We start from the raw sequence: 19806 nt of genomic DNA on the forward strand, positions 1-19806 counted from the left end.
TTACTTACTATGTATAAATCTTTAACTAATAATGTATAAATATTATCTTGTTCTCATCTTCTTAATAAAAAATAATAGACTTATGAACTTTTTAGTGATGCTTAAGGAGTTAAGAGGTAAATTTGGACAATGGAATAGATTCCTTTAAATTAAATAATCAATAAAATTTGGACATATGTGGTTCACTTAAAAAATCCTCATAACATGGAACACGTGATGTAATAATTACCTAATAATTCTTAAAATATTTCACATTGTTTTTATATTTTGTAAGTATAACATCTATTTATTGTTTGTGTGAAATTTATACCTAAATAATACATCGTCTATCATTCATTTTTATTAAAAATTTAAAGAAACAGTAATGATTTAAAATGAATGATCAGTGATACATCAATAAAACTTTTATAGTGTCAAACATTTTTTCTCTACTTTTATTTGGATTAGATTTGAAATTTTCATATGAAGGAAGCATCACATTCTAAAGTAGTGGATTGAATACTTGAATTACTTGATCACAATGACAGATATATAATTCATGCCATTCATATAAACATATTTTGATAATGACAAAAATTAATGTATTTTAATGACAATTTAATAAGTGCATTAACGTGTGTTTTTAAAAATATGATAAAGTCGGCAAAAGTTAAAATAATTGGTTAAGTTGTGAGATTTGAAGTATAAATGTAAATTCGAGCTCATATTAATTCCCCTAATATTAAAAGTAGATAAAAAGTATTAACAAATTAATTAATATTTTTGAAATTGAATTTATCTTATCTCGTATTTCAGTTTTTTGAATTGTATTTCCATGATAAGACATTTTGTAATAAGGAAGTAATTTGATATTAAGTTATCTCATATTTTTAATTTATTTGTTAATCTAAAAATAGTGAATAACTCTAAATATTATTATAAAATGAATAATTTAAAAAATATATAAATTTGATTTACTTGAAAAAATGAGTTTCAAAATTAATATATATTAGGAATAAGGTTGGTGGGAACATGTTTTTTTTTTCAAATTAAGAAAGCTTCATAAGTATCTAATAAAATGATATATGTTACTTAAAATGAGATACATTACTTTCTTACATATAAAAATATTATGATTATTTATTATGAAAATATAACATTTTTTCTTTCTTATGTTAATGGAAATTTGGTTAACCCTCGAAATGGATAGAATAATCCTAACCATTATTCTCTCCATTTCAAAATAAATATTTGCTTATAGGAAAAATTATTTTAAAATATTTATTCATTTATAATATCAACGGAATAGTATATTTTTATTTTTCAATAATATATTTACAAATTACATAGAGATTAAGTAATGAGAAACAAAAAATATTCAAATGGGAAAAATAAGAAATCAATTTTTTTATCTTTAACAGAATTAATTACCTTTCAGTGTTAATTATTTTGAAATGGATGAAATAAAGTAGGATGCTATTATGAGTAGTAGGAAAGGAAAAACCGACCAATGAGGGATGATGTAGGAAACTGAAGTTTCTTCTAAAAGACCATCCAAAATAGCTTTCACCCTTCCTTTTTATTTTATTTTATATAGTGTAATATTTATGTACTAATAGTATAAATATTTATATATAATTTATAATTTATTTTTATTACTTTTATTAAGAGTTAAATATAATTAAACATAAATAAAAGATAATACAATAATATTATAAAAAATCTTACATGATTCTTATATACATTTTTTTCCTCCTACCACCATATTTTCTTGCTATCTAATTGTGCAAACTCTGAAATATAAATGTTTAATTACACAAAATACCAATTTAAAACACAAGTTTCAATAATAAAGGTGCCCCTTTATTTATAATCGATGTGACAATCCAGTCATATTTGTTTGTTCGGTGGTTAAGCACTCTTATCAGGGCAGCTAGGCAACAAATTTTAGTGAATTTTATTTAAATAAAATTAATTATTAATTTATACTAAACTTTATGAGCTAATTATATTATTATATAGCATTAACTTGGGTCAAAAAAAGAAAATTATAGCAACACCTACATTACCTTGTGTCAGAAAAAAAACTGGCTCAATTGCTTCACATAAACCAATCTAAAATATTTATGTTGTATACTTAATACTTGTATGGATGTGGAACTTGTTACCGTTCATTTTAATTGAATGGTGCATTTATAAAAGAATGGTTTTTGGTCGATTATGTTTATTGACAAAACAATTAGGGAGATACGAATAAGAGTCTCTACTAGTATCTATTTATTCGAAGAACTTGAAAATCGTATAAACAAAGTAAAATATCACTACATCATTTCCTATTTATATGTTTATTTGAATATATTTTCCTATTTATTTGCCTCATTTGTAAGTTAAATGATATATTAATTGTTATTTCGTGTGTCTATCATTATTTAATATTTTATTGGTCCACATAATTAATTGGAATTTTTTTAACAAACACATGGAAAAATAATATATATTAGAAAATTTTAATGATTTTTTTTTTAAAATGAGGCAAAAAATAAGAACGGATATAGTAATAAATTGCTATGTAATCATCATTCCCATTCCCATCCCATTTTTTTGCTTCAAGAAATATTTACTCATCATTTACATTCCCCAAATTTCCACTAATCCCCGAGGAGCCCACAAGTTTTAAAAAATTTGACTTTTTTTATTAAAATATTGTAAAACGAAAAAATTATGAGTCTTTAACATACAGCTAAAACGATCTTAGTTAAACTCAAAACATGTAATTTATCAAGTTAAAATAATAATAAAGAAACTAAGAAAAGATGATGCAGTTAACTTGATAAATTAAATAACAATTTATAAAACTCATATATTATCAATTTATACATTTATTTCCTCATAAAAACAAAGGATTATTTTAGGATGCCTTGAACAAACATGGTATTCAGTTTATTTAAAATCACATCAATGCAGCACTGCTAGTATGGAACAAGTAATTTTCCTTGTTCTATATGTCAAAACATGCATTGAATAACGATAAACTATAATTGAAGCATTAAAGGTCAAATTAAAGTTCATGACCCAATTGAAAATTTATAAACTAAGAGTTAAACACTATTCACTAATAAATTAGTTGATTATATTAGAATTGCATTATAAAACTAATGTATGAATAAACTAATATAGATCTGAAATGTCATATGTTTTAAATTTGTAAGCTTGATAACCAAAAAAAATTATAAGCTCACATGTTATCATATTAAATAACATTTCAATTACAATTTTATATTTTTTAGTAAATTATACATTCTTATATATAATGTGAGAATCCTCTTCAATAACTTATTGAAAACAAAATAAAAAATAAATAGTATAATATGATATTTTCATACTGTAAATATAATTAGCTGACAATTTAGGGCTCTATTAATGGAGAGGAAAATATATCAAAAGTAAAGGAAAGAGATAATATAATGTACAACTTTTATCCCCTAAAATAAAATAATATAATATTTCTCTCATTAAAATTAAGTGCAAAAATTAATAATTTCTCTCTTCATAATAGAGAAGAGTCTGATTCTTCATTTCTAGTTCTCACTTGCCTAACTTGTAGTCTTCCTTTGGTTGAGGTAATTTTGAGTAGAAAGAAGATTAGAGGAGATAATACTCTCTTGTTTGGTTGAAGAGAAGTAGAAGGAAGTGAGAATAAATTATTGTGGATCCCACCATAATTTTCTTCTCCTCACATTAGGAGAGTTTAAATTTAGAAAATGACAATTTTGTCCTCATTATAATAACACATGAAAATTATAAAAAAAACTTTAATTTTGTACATATTTCTAAAAAATAGTATTTAATGTGAAACTATTGTTTTAATTAAAATTCAAAATAAATTTAAAAATGTATATTTATTAATTTTAGCAATAAATTATTTTTAAATTATAATTTAGTGTTAAAGTTAATACGACAATGTATTATAGTCTGTACAAAAAATATCACTTTTCTTTCTCTCTATTTATCTTATTTCAAACAACTATCAAAATCTATTATTTTTTTCATCATTTTAACTCTTTTCTTACTCTTTCTTCTTATCTTCTCTCCTTCTATTTTCTTCCCTCAACTAAAGAGAACACTAGTGTAGGGCCATTTAGGTTAGTTGGATAAAAATTATTTGCTTTGCTTAATTGAGTAATTGACAATAAGGCAAGCATGACAAGACAAATATAAACTTTAAAGATAAGATTTGCCATTGTACTAAACAAGGTTTCTGTCTCTCTATCTCTGGTTCAGATGTAATATCACGACCCTCTAATCTGCTTTAAGTAGTCTTTTAACCCCAAAAAATGTCTCCATGATTTTTCATTATTAGATATTACATACTTAATTTTGAAATAGATACAAGAATGTAATAACTCAAATTTACAGTAATAGAATTAGCATCTCAAAGTCGTTTGCAACTCCAATTTTCTACACGTCCTTCTTACAGCTTACCATTAAATTAGTAGGTAAGACATTGTTTTAGCATAAACAAATTAAAGCTTACCATTACAATTTAGATTCATACAAGAATAATGATATATCATCATATAAAACGTTCTTACAAAGCTTCTAACATTAAATAAAATATATAAATCAATCATTAATAAATAAAGTATCATTTTATTACATATGTTTATGCTATAAGATTTACAAATTAATAAAACCATCGATGCAGTAAATGCAACGACAATAATGCATTAACACTGATGGAGAAACACATCCTATGTAAGACATTTGATAGAAATAGATATGAATGAACCACCAACGCCATGCATCAACTTCAATACTTATCCATGTCACATCATCAACTTTGATATCGCTTGGTAATATTAAATGAACCTATATAACTAAAATTGATATCAATTTTAACACTAAAATAAAAGTACTGTTAGGAAATTAAGTAGTTTAAAAACTAATTCAGTTCCTTTTTTTTACCAAACACGTCTTGTGCTACTTTCTTTAACATATTGGATTTACATATTTGAATGGGCTAAAATATTGGATTTAAATCTCTTCATAACTAATATACAGAGATTAGTGTGTCACTGTGTCCAGCGTTGGCAATAGAAAACTTTATATCGCATATCACATACACCCTTAAAATTTCCAACAAAAATTTGATAAGAAATTGTTTGTGCTTTGTCTTACATTCTTGCCTCTTCATATATTTCTTTTTCTTTTTTGTCTTCAGAAATATACTCATCAAAATTATTCAGTCATCATTATTTGATTTAGAATTATTCACTGACTCTTGAAAACTATGAAGTCCATTGTAAAAAGTTGAAGTCACATTTTCAAAGTGTCTTGTTTGATAAGAATATATTTGTACCTCTTGTAATAAGAATATATTAACTTGTACATGGCCTTCGATCAATACATTAATACATGTATGATAATGTAACATATATACTTAACTAGACAATAGACATAATCAAATATTGTCCAGCATAAATGAAAACGTGTCATCTCCCAAATACTAATGGCATAACATTGACTGAGAGACAAGACATGATATGAGTGAGTGGAAGAAAACATGTCAACTTGGCTAAGTGTATAAGCTCTTTCCTTCTGCTACTTGGAACCACTGAAATTGGACCTACATATGTTATATAATTCATTCTTGTAAGCTTAGTACAAGAACAAACTCATCAACACAATCCCAATAAATAAGGAAACATACATATATTTTTCTAATGTGAAGTTTTAAAAGTCTTACAGAAAAATTATTCCATATGACAGTATATATTGATGATTAATCAAAATTTGGAATTCTCTACAAGTAAAAATCTGAACCAAAAAAGAAGAGCAAAGTGAAGATGCATGATGGATACAATAATAAGATGCATTAAAGCTCTATGAAAGAGTAACTAATCCTGAAAATCTCACATTACACACCAATTTCCAAAAAGAAGGTATGGCTTTTGTGTTATCTTGGACCTGAAAGCCTATCTGCAGAGAGATATGAATCAATATTACAATCTGATGGAAGAGAAGAAGTATGTGGTGGCTTAGGAACAGTACAAAGACCATCTAGCATTTGCACAACTTTGGTCATTGAAGGCCTCATAGACATATTTTCTTGTATGCACCATAGTGCAACTTTGATAGCAGTATGCACTCTATCATCATGACCTGTAATCGACAACTTTGAATCAACAATATCTCTAATCTTCCCTTCTTCCATCATCTTAAATGCATATGTTGGGAAGTTTGATTTCTCTGAAGTCTCAGCAGGATCATAGTTTTTCCTTCCTCCAATGATCTCTAATAAAACCATACCATAACTATAGACATCACTTTTTTCTGATATTGCATAGTTTTTTATCCACTCTGGTGCAAGGTACCCCCTAGTGCCTCTTAGTGTTGTGAAAACACGACTTTGTTCTCTGTTCATGAGCTTGGCTAGACCAAAATCTGAAACCTTGGCCATGAAATGATCATCAAGAAGAACATTTTCTGGCTTGATGTCACAATGAACTATCTTCGAGTCACAATCTTCATGCAAATAAGCAAGTCCTTTTGCTGTTCCAAGAGCTATGTTAAACCTTGTGTCCCAATCCAACACAAATTGGCCATTGTTTTTACCGAATATCCATTTATCCAACGAGCCATTAGCCATGAAATCATAAGCAAGAAGCCTATGAGTTCCTTCGGCACAAAATCCTCTAAGCCTTACCAAATGGAGGTGATGGATGCTCCCAATGATGGTAACTTCAGCCCTGAACTCTTTCTTCCCTTGACCAATACCTTCTAACTGCTTCACGGCTAGTTGAGTTCCATCTGGTAGAACCCCTTTATAAACTGAGCCAAAACCCCCTTGCCCAAGCTTCACTGAGAAGTTATTAGTTGCAGTTTCAAGATCTTTGTAGCTGTAGCGAATCGGCATACCGGTTAAATTCTCCAAGAAACTGTCATCGTCTGAATTATCTCTAGGAGACTGGGGCATTTTTTTATTTTTCCTGTGGTCTCTAAGCCCCAAAAATAGAAGACAGGAAATGAAAAGCAATGGTACCAAGATACTGATGACAACAACTATGGTGTGCTTATTGCTGCTACCACTGCCACCTGTGCCAACTCCTCTATCAGTTGAGACCTTAATGTAAGAAACAAAGCCAGAACCAGTATTAGAATTCTCAAAGCTTCCTATACTATTTAATAGGAAGCAGTTCCCTGAACTTTTCTGGAAGAACATTGCAATGCATGAGCAATTTCCGCGGCACGAAGTTTGGCAACCAGCCAAATCTGTTATTGAGAAAGGTTTAAGAAATTGAAGTGCAAAGTAATTGAGTCCATCATCAACTTTCATAAGATCAATGGATTTTTCTTTCATATCACAAGGAGAGACAAACCCTGGTGTACAATTGGGACCACCAGAGTTAAGAACAGAAGGGCAGCTACACTTTCCATAACCTGTGCATATGTAATATGGACCACAAGGTTCTGGTGTACTACAAGAACCTTGTGGTATTGTTGTTGTTGAAGCACCATCAAACCCTCCACTTCCAAGATTAGAGAAAGTGATAAAGCCATCACTTTTCAAAACTGCAACCCAAGTTGAATTAGTACTTGCACCTAAATCATCAGAGAAAATGAATTGCCATAGCAAAGACTTGTTTTTATCATAGAACCTCCAAGAATTTGCACTAAGGCTTGCTGAAGCAACCACATTACCAGCTTTGTTGATTATTTTTCGGTTATCCGTCTGCGAAGTCCAATAAGTCTGTGGAGTTTGATAATCAGCATATAGATTCACAATGCCAGATTTCATCTCAAGAACATGGATCAAGTTATTAGAGCTTGGTTCACTCACAAGTTTCATTCCTTCTGTGAAGTCTTGTTTCGACAACAAAGTATCTGTTGGATGATTGAAACTCTGCCAAATAATTGTGCTATTATCATTCCCTAGCAAAACCAAATTTCCAGTTTCTTTCAATTCCATTGAAGAAACTCCTTTGCCACTTGTATTTGTAGACCAGATCACAGTTCCATCTTTCTGTAAAAAAACATTGCCCTTGTCATCGAACACAAAGTTGTCAGAATTAGAAACAGGATTTGCTCTATTTGCAGACCAAACCAAAGTGGAAGTAGCCACATGGAGAACTCCTAGTAGAAACTTTGTGATGTCATTTGGAGTTGTGATAAAGCAAAAAGCAAATTTTCCACCACTGTCTGACATAAGGAACATGCCATTATTGTCAATCCAATTCAATTGAGCAGCTTGAAAACCAGGTGAGACCTTACCAATAAATTGAACACCAGCCAAACAAACTTCACACAACAAAAGGGTACACAAAACATTGATGAAAGACCAGTACTTTCCCATGGTTACTCAAAAATGGAGGTTGTAAGATAGAATTCATTAAAAGGGCATCATGAGTCTGTAACTTCCAACAAAACCAATAAGGAATATAACAATGATTAAAAGTAGGAAAAAGAATATGCAAACACCTGAAAAAATGACCAACTCAAAAGATGTACTTTATGTGTTGGAATCTGATGAATCCTGATATCATAGTTAATGATTTGACAGATAAAGAATTGTAAGGTTCAGAAGGGCACATAGATAAGAATGAAGGATTGGAAACTCTTGCTTTGGTTTGATGTGAAGAAGGCAGAAGAAGGGACCACTTGAGGTAATAGGTCAACAAAGACTATTAGAGGCAAGGGTAATCTTCATTTGACTAGTATGACACTGGAAATGTGAACAAGTTGCAAAGCACGTGAAGAACTAAGGCAATCAATGAAGTACAACAAACAAGATGAACTGTGAGGACAAAGGGCATAGGAAAAAGAATCAAACAAGGTTCTCTTCGGTACTAGAGAGAGGAGTTATTATTTTTTCATTTTTTCAATAACAAAAGTGTTATTTCACCGTATATCATACCATATAAGTTTTTCCTTTGTTAAGAAATAAATGTGGCTTAAATTTAACATGTTTATTTAAATGAATCAAACTTAAAGTTTGAGTTTCACTTGTTTTAACTACCCAGGTTTCACTCATGTTGTGACTACTTAACAAAGGTACCTTTCCATTGAGGTGCTAAAGGGTAGCACTTTTCATACATACTTTAAACTCATAGATATGCTAATATTGACATTTAATTGATCTTCTTGGCATTTGGAACCAACAATTTAGCTACTTCTCTTGAACACAAACCTTAATAACATCATTGGTTCTAACAAATAAGGCATCCCAATACATTTCTTCGTACAACTAACCATACAAAATGAGAAAAAGGGCGTTTATAGATATTTGCAATTAACTCAAGTCATATATCGCAGTTAACAGCAATATGAATTGATATTTTCTAATACCCTTGCAAATTTCAATAACAGCTGGATGTTCATTCATTTGAGGAATGCTGCTGGAGTGGATCTACCTTGTGTTTCAATGAATAATTATGTCTTTGATATTTTCTAATATAAGTTAAAAAATAGCTGCAGAGAGTCCTGGTACAAAAGATGTTACACAGAATCCCATCACTTATGCACTTAGTTACATATATAATGTGCTATTTAAAGAAGAGAAAAGGATATATGTAGAGATGGTGTAAAAGTTTTATACACTGTTAGTTGGACTACCCACAAGTTGGTTTCAAAGAACAACAAGGTGGCAATTGAGATGACAGGAATAGCTAAGAACAAAGGATGAAGATTACACAATACCAAATCACATACAGGGTTTTCCTCCCCCGAGAAGTTCCAATGCTTGAAAGGAGCTATCTCCTTTGATGAGATTTGGGATGAGATAAACAGTGCTAAATTGGATGATAACAATTACAGGACAATAATATACATTGTAAGTTGGAATGATCATTTCTTTGTTCTCAAGGTAGAAGCAGATGCTTACCATATCATTAACTCTTTGATTGAGAGACTTTTTTAGGGGTGCCAAAAAGCAATAATATTGAAGTTTGATGATTGGAGTGTTATGCATGGAAAAGTAGAGAAAGAAGAAGATTTTGAAAATTGAAATAGTTTGCCGCGGAAAAGAGTGCTGTAAAGAGTTCAACAAAGGGTCTGTTTCAAATCTTTATCTTCACCTGCAAATGCAGATTGATTTCCACCATAGTTCTTCAATTTGATTATCACCCTCCTCTTCATCTTCTTTGTCGTCTGTCTTATCAAGCAGACCTTTATTAGAAGCCAAATTATGTAATTAACATTATTAGTTTTCAGCCTTAGGACTTGGGAGACATTCTCCTCTGCCTAATTAATGTGCTAAGCCTTTGAACTTTGATGATCCTAGGCCGTTTTAGCTGAGGTTGGTCTACCTTAAACCTTGTATGTCAAAATGTTCCCTACGCATAGTAGTTATCATGAAACATAGGAAAATTGCCTCAACAAGAAATTAGTTGCAGGATATTTTTGTCTGCCCTTCTTCTAATAAAAAGGGTCAAGAGTGGATGTCCTATTCCAAGATTAGAGCATGCCATTATGTTAAACAAGGTTTTTTTCTAGGTACATAGGTTAGACAAGTATTTAAAAATATATTTACAGATAATCTGTTGATAAAGAACCCAAGATACCTCGGAAAACCATGTCATTCTACTGAAATTGAACATCAATAACATTATAAGCATTACTAATTCATAGAATAACCATCCTTTCCATTTTTATCATTATAGATAGATCACAAGTACTCAGTTGAGTCGATTTTAATGAAAGTGGAAAGGAAATGGACTTGTCAGTCCAAGTTATATATACAAAATAGTGGCTATAAAAGATTTTTGTTCATGCTGAAGAGACCAAAATCAATAACTTGAACCCATCTCAGATATTACTTGACATGTAATAAAGGACTGAGGAAAAGATTAATGATCTGGTTAAATTAACAATGTAATAAGAAAACTTAAAAATTACCAAATCGGTTACTTACAAGTCAAACCCATCATGGGACTAACATATCTAATCCATCCCGTGATGAACCACTTCCTGATTATTGTGCTAGAGTTTAACAAGCAGCCAAATTTATTCCCACAGGACAAAATGGAAATGTCATTTTGCATAATCCAATCAAGATTTAGCAGCAAGATTTAATAAAATTTACATTAGTTATGCGTTTGTTTTTTGAGGAGCAAGAGAGCAAGAATCATTTAAGTACAAAAATCAAGAACAAAATGCTAGAATTATACAACACAGAAACATCACAATTGAGTCACACACCCTCCTCCTCCCACCATAAAAAACCAACAAGAATTTGGTCTCTTCAACTCAGTCAGTCTCCTTAGCACCCCCATTGTACTAACTTGCAGATCTCAAGAATAATATACCATCATTAAAAACAAAGGAAAACACTGTCATAGTGAACAAAAAATAAAATGAACGAAGTAGTCTACAGAGAATCATCATGATGAAGAATGGTAGTACCCGGCAGGTGGTCCCATTCCATTGACTGGGGGCATTCCATAAGGCATCACTGGCATGGGACCTCCGGCATAGTATCCAGGGCCACCAAGTTTAGCCAAGCTACCTTGTCCTTGCATCCCATCCCTTGCATAATGTTGCCACAGCTGCTGCTCCTGCACTAGTAACTGCTGTTTCTTTTCCATATCAGACATTTGCACATATGAGGGTGGTGGAATGCTTAACGATGCAGCAAATGGATCCTGATTAACTGGTTGCACACTTCCATCTGGGGCTGGGAGAGCTAAAACAGGCGTTGTGGTCTTTCCCGGTCCGGGCAATGCGACACTGCTAGCACTCCCTCCACTCAGTTGGGCAGAGCTCACATGCTGCCTCACCATTCCTTGATCATACATTCCAGTCAACAATAAGGGATCAAATCCACCACCTAGAGCTGCCTTCTGCTTTGATAAATTGCTAGCAGTTTCTACCAATGCCAATTCCCAATCAGCCTTACCAGATTCTGCTGCCGGTGTTTGCCATGCTGAAGTCACTTCTGGCTGTCCATTTGATGGGAAAGCTTCCCATGATCCATTTCCATTGTTAGCTGCTCCACCAGCAAAGAGCGCCAAAGCGAATTTATTACCCTGATCATCTGCAGTGTCTGCATCATCTCTTATATTCACCAAGTCCTCTGTAAATTGTGGCTTGGGCTCAGGCTTCAGCTCCGGTTCGGGTGGAGGGGGTTGGGTGTAATTCTCGGGTGGAGGCAGTGCCTTGATTTCATTCATATCCGGTACGGGCTCCTCCTCTTCTTTTACCACCGGCGGTGCTTCCAGCTCTTTCCTTTCTGGACTTTTTGGCTTCTTGGCCCTATCCCTCACAAACTCCTCCAGCGTCTCCAGCAACTTACTAGTAATCCTCTGAATTTCTGGGTACTCTGAAGACCTCGCTACACCCGTTTCCTTACACCAATTGAAGAACATAACGAGCTCATCAATCTGCTTAGCAGAACTGGCATAAGCATCAAATGCCTTAACACAATCAGGGTACTCCATATCAAAGAATTTGTCAAGCAACACGGCCAGAACCTCACATATATCACCATACAACTGAAAGCTCTCCTTCACAACAGGATACAAAGCAATCAAAATCATCCTACTGTTCTTCGCCAACCCAGTTGGCCTACAAGCCAAGAACCGATCCAAAAGCCTCTGTAAATGACCCATCTTCCCGAAAATCCTCTCCGGTTTCATATCCCTCAAAGGAGTCACACTCACAATCCTCTTCTCTTCCTTTCCAACTGTCTCACTCATATCACCAAACGACCTCGTCCTCCTCATCCCATTCCCATACCCACCACTTTCTCCTCTGAAATCACCTCCATACTCATACTCAATCGCTCGTGGCGGCGATCTAAAATTGTCTCTCCCCCCAAACCTATCATCCGCGCCAGAAACAGAACCTCCAGCACTCCCACTCCCACCACCAGCAGCAGCAACACTGCCACTTTTCCTATCAAACAACATCAACTCAAGTCGTTGATCAAGGTACATAGAATAAGTTCTAACAAAAGCAGAATGATCCCATGAACTAGAATGAGCTTCATCTCTAAAATTAGCCATATTGAGAAGCCTAGTTCCTCTTCTCGTAGCATACAAAATCTCCTCCTGAAAAAGAGAAGGTCCTTCATTCATCAACCTATGAACAAGCATCAGAGCCTTCAGAGCCACGATCCAATCGCGCGTCTTCGCCAAACGCTTCGACACCGCAGAGACACACGCGTGGACGTAGCCTCGCGACGACGACATGAGATTCAAGATCTCGCGAACGTACTTCTCACTCGCCGGATCGTCGTCGTGGCTGGTGGCCTTAACAACCGCGACCTCCAACTCCGGCGCCATGTTACTCGCCACTTTCGCTATTCCGATACTGGTTTGATCCTTAACCGCCCCAATCGCTTTTCGAATCGTACTCGTAGACATCGTCAATAACTGAAGCTGATTCACTGAATGAAACAGTTAGGGTCTGAGTTAACAGAATTTTCTAAAAGTAGAAAACCGTAATAATACTTAACCGTTGAAAATTGAAAAAATATATATAGATGGCGAAAACTTACATCGATTACTAGATCCGCGTTGGGACCCGATAAAACGGGTATGGATGCTCCGATTACGTAGCTGTGGTTCTAGATTTAATGATCAGTGAAGGATGAAAGAGGAATAGTTTGGGGTGAAGGGTGAAAAAGCGTGAATACGGTGATTTGTACTTTCAGATCTGAAGAAAATAGGAGTAAAGATGAGAGAGAATATAGAAATAGCTAGAATGTAGAGAGAGAAGGTATTGGAAGTGTGTCTGAAGAAGTAAAGAAGGTGTGGATTCTTTATTAGTTATTATTATTACCATACGACGCGTACGGTTTACGGGGATGTGGATTCTTTTTTATCTACTGAAAATTATTTGCATTTATTTCTAAGATTTAATATATATAGTTTACACTATCACAATATTATTTATATGTTACTACAAATGAATTTTCAAATAAAAATAATATAAAACAATAGTGTATATATATTAATAATATTATTTTTTTATCTTGGATAAATATTAAGCTCTTCTTTTTATTTGGAGGGTCCCACTTGATGTAGCAATTGTAGGCTGCGAATGGTTATTTTAAATCAGGCGGTGTTCATGCCATAGGTAGTAGGTCAAATCGGTAATATGATAGTAATATTTTATCAATAAAAACTCAACTGTTTCTTTTTATATTACAAATTGTGACATTTAATATAATATTTACTAATATTAAATAAAAATATTTAATTATTAAAATTTTAATTTAAATATATCTTTTTAATTAATCATAAATAAATTATTACATATAGAGTAATAAAATTCATGAAATAGAATACACGCTCTCAAGTACATATAAGAATATGTTACTAAATGCTCGAAAATATTAAACTTATTCTTTTATATTAAATTAAATTATACATTCCTTATTGCATAACTTAACCGACAAAAATAAAAGTCGGAAAGTATGGAAAATTGAAAATGAAAATAATAAATTCTCATAAAATATAAAATACTTTATCATAATATCATTTTATGATATGTTATTATAAGGATCAAAAGACTATAATATAAAAGGAAGTGAAATGGCTTAATTGATCGCAATGATTATTTTCATCATAAAAGCATGAATGGAAAAACCCAAATTATTCTCACATAGTTAAACTTGAATGAGAGCATTTACCTAAGTCATAAGCTTTAATAACTCTGTAATTATTAATTCATAATTCTGGTCAACTACAACCTCACTCTCGTGAAAAACATTCCTATTTCACTTGCCAACTAAAAACAGAATAATAAACAGGAGGAATAATTACATTAATTTGGCGCATCTAATAGATACTTTGATAAAGAACTTACATAATGTATCTAATACTTTAAAAATAATCAATAAAAGTGAGCAAAACTAGAACCTCGATTTTTGGTTATAAAAAGTGGAAGAGTGAATTTTTGTTTATTATAATAATACTAGCCAATTACTGTCGCCAGCTAAGTACAGCTAAGTTTAAAGGTATAGGTTAACAACTTTATGGACTAAAATTTGGGATATAGAGAGAGCTAATTGGAACGGAGGAATGAGGAATAGTTGACCATGAATTCATTAGTTGTGGACCCAATATTTGGCATGTTTTATTAGCCCTTCAATCTGAGTTTCACGTTATTCAAACTCGGTTTTATGTAGACTTCAAAATTTGAAATTCAATTCATGTGGCTTTGTCTTCCTCACTAAAACTACGTCAATTTAAAACATGCGTAAACTCTTTTGTCGAAATTATTGTAGGTAAAGATATATTACATCATTATAAGTGTTCATATCAGGTCGCGTGGCCTAATGGATAAGGCGCTCGCCTCCGGAGCGGGAGATTGTGGGTTCGAGTCCCACCGTGATCGCTATTTTTCAATTTCTTCAGAATTTCTAAAACCTTCTTAATATTAAGTCCTCATTTTCGGGAATGAAAAAGGGAGATTAATCCTATGTACAAAAGAAAGTTTCAGACATCTCTTTTTATTTTTTTCTAAAATTTCTAAGTCACTCTTTTAATTTTTTTTTTGTTACCAATTAATATTATTTACAACCTATAAAAGTATTAGAATTTGTGAGTTGCACAAAATCATGTGTTCTTCACACAAGTTTCGTTACCAAAATAAAAAATATTTTGTTAAGAATAATACTTAGCTTATATTTGGTTTTGTTAGATATGACTAATGATACACTCAAGTTCAACTCTAAATTTTTGAAAGCCTTTTAAATAAATAGACTAGGCTATGTAATTTAGATTTAAACTTCAATCATAATAGTCTTCAACCTGAATCTTCCATATACATTTGTAATCTTACTTTATGTGCATATAAACAAACGTTACAAAGCTATAAATGTTTTTATTGGGAAAACACACATGTATCAAGCTTACGAATGGAGTGTTGAAGCAAGAACTTTTGCTTTGTCGTATGTTAATGTAATTGAAATTAAACATTTTATGTTGTTAACATGTTTCTAATATTATACTTTGGGGTCTAAAAATAATAGGAGGATAGTTATGGAAAATGAAGTGGATCACAACTAATGGTGCACGAATGCAACAAAAAAGTGTACATTCGGCTGCAATTATTCTTCTAGAATGATGATTTTACTATTTTGTTATATGAATTAAAATCTCTTGAAAGTATATATTACGAATGAATTTTGTGAATTACACAAAGACAAAAAAATTATAGCATAGAAAATATTTAAAAATTTAAACCTGTAAATTGTACCTTATAAAAACGTATTAACTAAATATGTGACTATGATGTATGGTGGAAGGTTTTTCTCTTTTTGGTGTATATATGAAGACAGAGGATTAGTTATTATTATTATTACTAAATAAAAACATTTAGTTAATTAATCAGTCCAAATTGTAATGTTTTACTTTATTTGACTAATTATTATTGTAATTGATTTTTTTTTGGAACCAGTAAAACAAAAATTTCTAGAACATATGTTTGTTTTGTTTTGTTGTATGAAGTAAAAAGAATCTTGGAAGCCGAAAAAGGAAAATGGGAAAGAGAGAAAAAAACGGTTGACGGCGCGTGGTTACCGTTATTTATAACTGCCATAACCTCTCCTCCCTCCAAAAAAAAATCTTGATTTCAAACGGAACAGTTCCGAAAAACCAAACCCTAAGCCTCACCCATTTCACAAATACAATGCCTGTTGATTATGCTCAAATAATCTCTATCTTTTACTAAACCATGGCTTGAATCCCTTGGTGTTAATTTTTTATCACGAAATTAATTTCATTTCGTAGATAGTTATGGTTATTGGTGAGAGTCGGTTGATTGTGGAGGAGGATTTCGTAATTGCATCAGAAGATATGATTCCTCCTCCTCCACAATCACCGAAAGCATTGTTGATGAAGATCAATAGCATTGTTTCTATGAACCGTAGTAAAAGCTACAATAGGCTTCCTTCTCAACCCTTAACCCTATCCATCCTCAAATTAGATGCCTCTTTTTTCCGTAATTTTCATTTTTCTCTCTCTACCTTTTATGTTTCCCATTATAATAATTTATTTGATCATTTTTTTCAAAATGAATAAGAAATTGATGTAATAGTTTGTTTGTAGATGTTGAAGTTTCAAAGAATGCAAGCGTTGGAGAGCTCAAACATGCTGTGGAGGCCATTTTTAGTCACATGCCTCAGAAAATATCATGGTATGTATATTCATCATTTTGAATGTATTCAAATTGATGCATGCATCCTATGAGATTTTACTTACATGTTGCTCTTTAGGTTAGGGCTTGTAATTTTGAAATTAACGTCCTTGTAGTAATTCGATTTTATTTCAAAACGCCGCTCTGTTTTTTAGCTCTGTTGAGATTGAAACCATTGTAATTTTTTGTTTCATCATGTTATTCTCAGGATTTTTCTTTGATTATGGAGAATTGGGGGCAATGTACAGTATTTTGGTTTTCATATGAATTCCTAATTTTAGATGATGATGATATAGGAATATTGGAATAAATATACATTGGTTTTTTATAATTGAATTTGGATATACATAATTCCGCAGTTTCTACAGCTAATAGATTGTCATAATCTTTTGCCTGATAACTTTTTTCTCATTTTTTGTGTAGGCCACTTGTTTGGGGGCAATTTTGCTTATGCTATGAGGGACATAGACTAGTTGTAGAAACAGATTACCTTAGAGATTATGGTATCCACGACGGTGACCAGGTTTGTCACTTTTCCAGTTAATGAGATTTATTTAAGAGCCAGCTTCATTTATACATGTTGATGTTGATAAAACATTTTGCCTAATCATCACGCTTGAGCTTTGATTTTATATCCTCTAGCATTCAAATGCGATGCAATTAAGGAAAAAACATAATATGAACATGTATAACTACAAACTTTTTAACCATGGGTCTCACTTATTTCTGTTAAATGTCCAAAATTGTACAAACCGCTGAAACAGTACAGATCCATTGAAATACTCTAGCCCCTGCTCTCTAGTGAATTATGATCCTTCTCTCTTCTGAGTTATCTATTTAATCTGATTCCAAATAAACGTTCAACTAATAAACAGTGTCATAAAAAATAAAAGTAGATAATAATTTAATTCCATGACCGATATGATTTTAATGTGGGCAGAATACAATCTTTCTAACAGCATTATAATAGGACGTTTAAGCCTCAGCTAGTAGCACGCTTAGTTTTATTAGATTTCTTATGTATTGTAGTTAGAAGTCCATTGATCGTAGGTCATGATTATTTTTTTCTATGTGCAGCTTCGTTTCATTCGCCATATATCTAATATTAGCAGTTCTCGAAGAAAGCGGTCGAAGAAACGAGTTGCGAATTTGAAACAACACAGGAGGTATACAAAGTTTTCAATGAAACTACACAATATTACTCTGTTTGCCCTGTTGCACTAGTTGATTTTGCCGTTGTAGTTAGTACTTGCTGATACAAGCTAGAACATCAGCTCAATCTTGTATCTACCTTATGATTATTACCTCAATTTTCATAAATCTGACTTGTTGCATATATATATATATATGTCTGTGTGTGTGCCATTTAAGTTAAGGGAAAATGTGTCTTCCAAATCAATAGAAAGAAACTTGGTTCTTCACGCAATATACCTGTTTTGAAATTCATTTAAAATAACACGAGCTATAGATTTTTTTGAAGAAGACATGCCAGAAAATTATAGGAGGGTCTATCCTCATGACTGTTTCATTAGAACTTAATTTTTATATTTTTGGAAATGTATGGATTATGGAACCACTACACTACTAATATGGTGGAAGTATTGATGCGAAATTGGGATCCTGCTATAGTTTGGAGTTCATGCTCATTGATATAATGTTATCCTCTAACAAGTTCTTGCACTAGCTTATTAATATTAATGGAGGGTGCAGGTCAACATCCCCATTGAATGAATACCAGCAGATAGAACATAGTGATGAGGATGATATAGACATAGAGAACGGGAAGATCCAGCATTGCAATGAAGAAGAAGAATGCACCGGGAATAACAGATTAACAACAAGCTTATTTGGAGGGTTATTGCCATACAGCCAGGTGGTAGATATTAGAAGAGCTAGAATTGAAAGCAGGAATTGTCCCTCGTTGATTGCCAGAGGTGTATTGAAAAGTATTAGTAACATTAGAAAGGTGTTATGCTTTGGAAAGAGGTGGCATTATTCTCCCAAAGATACATGGAGAGAGTATTGATAGACTGTTAATGATTTTATTCTCTTGCCTATACACATGGTCAATAAAATTTTCAACCATTGTTTGATTCTTTTTTAAGGAATATGTTTCCTGTGCATCAGAATGGGACATCAATTGAGGTCTCTTAACTTCTTTGATGTATTCTGACATGCATGTATAGAAAGATAAGAGACAGAGATAATGTCAAAATAGTTGTTCATGTACTATTTCGTTTGAGTGGTTAGACACTGTTCGCCATATACAAAACGAGGCATGGGTATTACTAATGAAGCAGTAGCGTGATGGATTTTGTCTTGTTCATTTCCAACTGGTGACACTTCAGCCTAAATTTTTTGTGCTCTGGGTTTGTTGCTGAAATCTGTGAAGCTTTTGAAGGATTAAAGTTAGCCATGACTCTGGGTTTCCACCATACAGCACTTGGATTCAATTGGAGTGGTGAAATGTGTAATGGGAGGCTACATGGGGTAGTTTTAAGGACCTTAGAATTCTGCAGGAAATCAAAAGGCTGTTAGATAATTAGAGTCAAGTTAAAGTTGCCCATATCTGTAGGGAGGGCTAATAAAAGTGCTGATGCATTAGCTACTCTAGATTGTGGTGTGAGCAACAAACTGACTTAGCAAAACAAATCTAGGCATGGGGATTATATTGCTATTTAGTTT

General features: G+C 32.4%; 3 protein-coding genes and 1 non-coding gene across 6 annotated transcripts; 2 read left to right on the plus strand and 2 right to left on the minus strand.

Moving 5' to 3' along the window:
* LOC109327603 (G-type lectin S-receptor-like serine/threonine-protein kinase SD2-5) lies at positions 5850-8338 on the minus strand. Its single transcript, XM_019560778.1, has one exon. It carries the CDS (start codon positions 8330-8332, stop codon positions 5936-5938), a length of 2397 nt encoding a protein of 798 aa, XP_019416323.1. The 5' UTR covers positions 8333-8338; the 3' UTR covers positions 5850-5935.
* Positions 10853-13715, minus strand: LOC109328183 (putative clathrin assembly protein At2g25430). 2 transcript variants are annotated; one of them, XM_019561511.1, is made up of 2 exons: positions 13475-13715; positions 10853-13355 (listed from the first exon to the last, which is right to left on the minus strand). In XM_019561511.1, the coding sequence occupies exon 2, from the start codon at positions 13338-13340 to the stop codon at positions 11358-11360; it is 1983 nt and encodes a 660-aa protein (XP_019417056.1). In that variant the 5' UTR covers positions 13341-13355; positions 13475-13715; the 3' UTR covers positions 10853-11357. The 2 variants fall into 2 exon arrangements, with proteins under 2 accessions (XP_019417056.1, XP_019417055.1); XM_019561510.1 differs by having other exon boundaries at positions 10853-13363.
* TRNAR-CCG lies at positions 15246-15318 on the plus strand. Its single transcript has one exon. It is a non-coding gene; the product is annotated as a tRNA-Arg (tRNA).
* Positions 16463-19259, plus strand: LOC109328116. 2 transcript variants are annotated; one of them, XM_019561410.1, is made up of 6 exons: positions 16463-16640; positions 16694-16926; positions 17034-17121; positions 17545-17644; positions 18199-18287; positions 18832-19259. In XM_019561410.1, exons 2-6 carry the CDS (start codon positions 16722-16724, stop codon positions 19145-19147), a joined length of 798 nt encoding a protein of 265 aa, XP_019416955.1. In that variant the 5' UTR covers positions 16463-16640; positions 16694-16721; the 3' UTR covers positions 19148-19259. The 2 variants fall into 2 exon arrangements, with proteins under 2 accessions (XP_019416955.1, XP_019416954.1); XM_019561409.1 differs by having other exon boundaries at positions 16463-16926.

Source organism: Lupinus angustifolius, chromosome LG15 (genome assembly GCF_001865875.1).
Source record: "Lupinus angustifolius cultivar Tanjil chromosome LG15, LupAngTanjil_v1.0, whole genome shotgun sequence".
Lineage (NCBI taxonomy): Eukaryota > Viridiplantae > Streptophyta > Magnoliopsida > Fabales > Fabaceae > Lupinus > Lupinus angustifolius.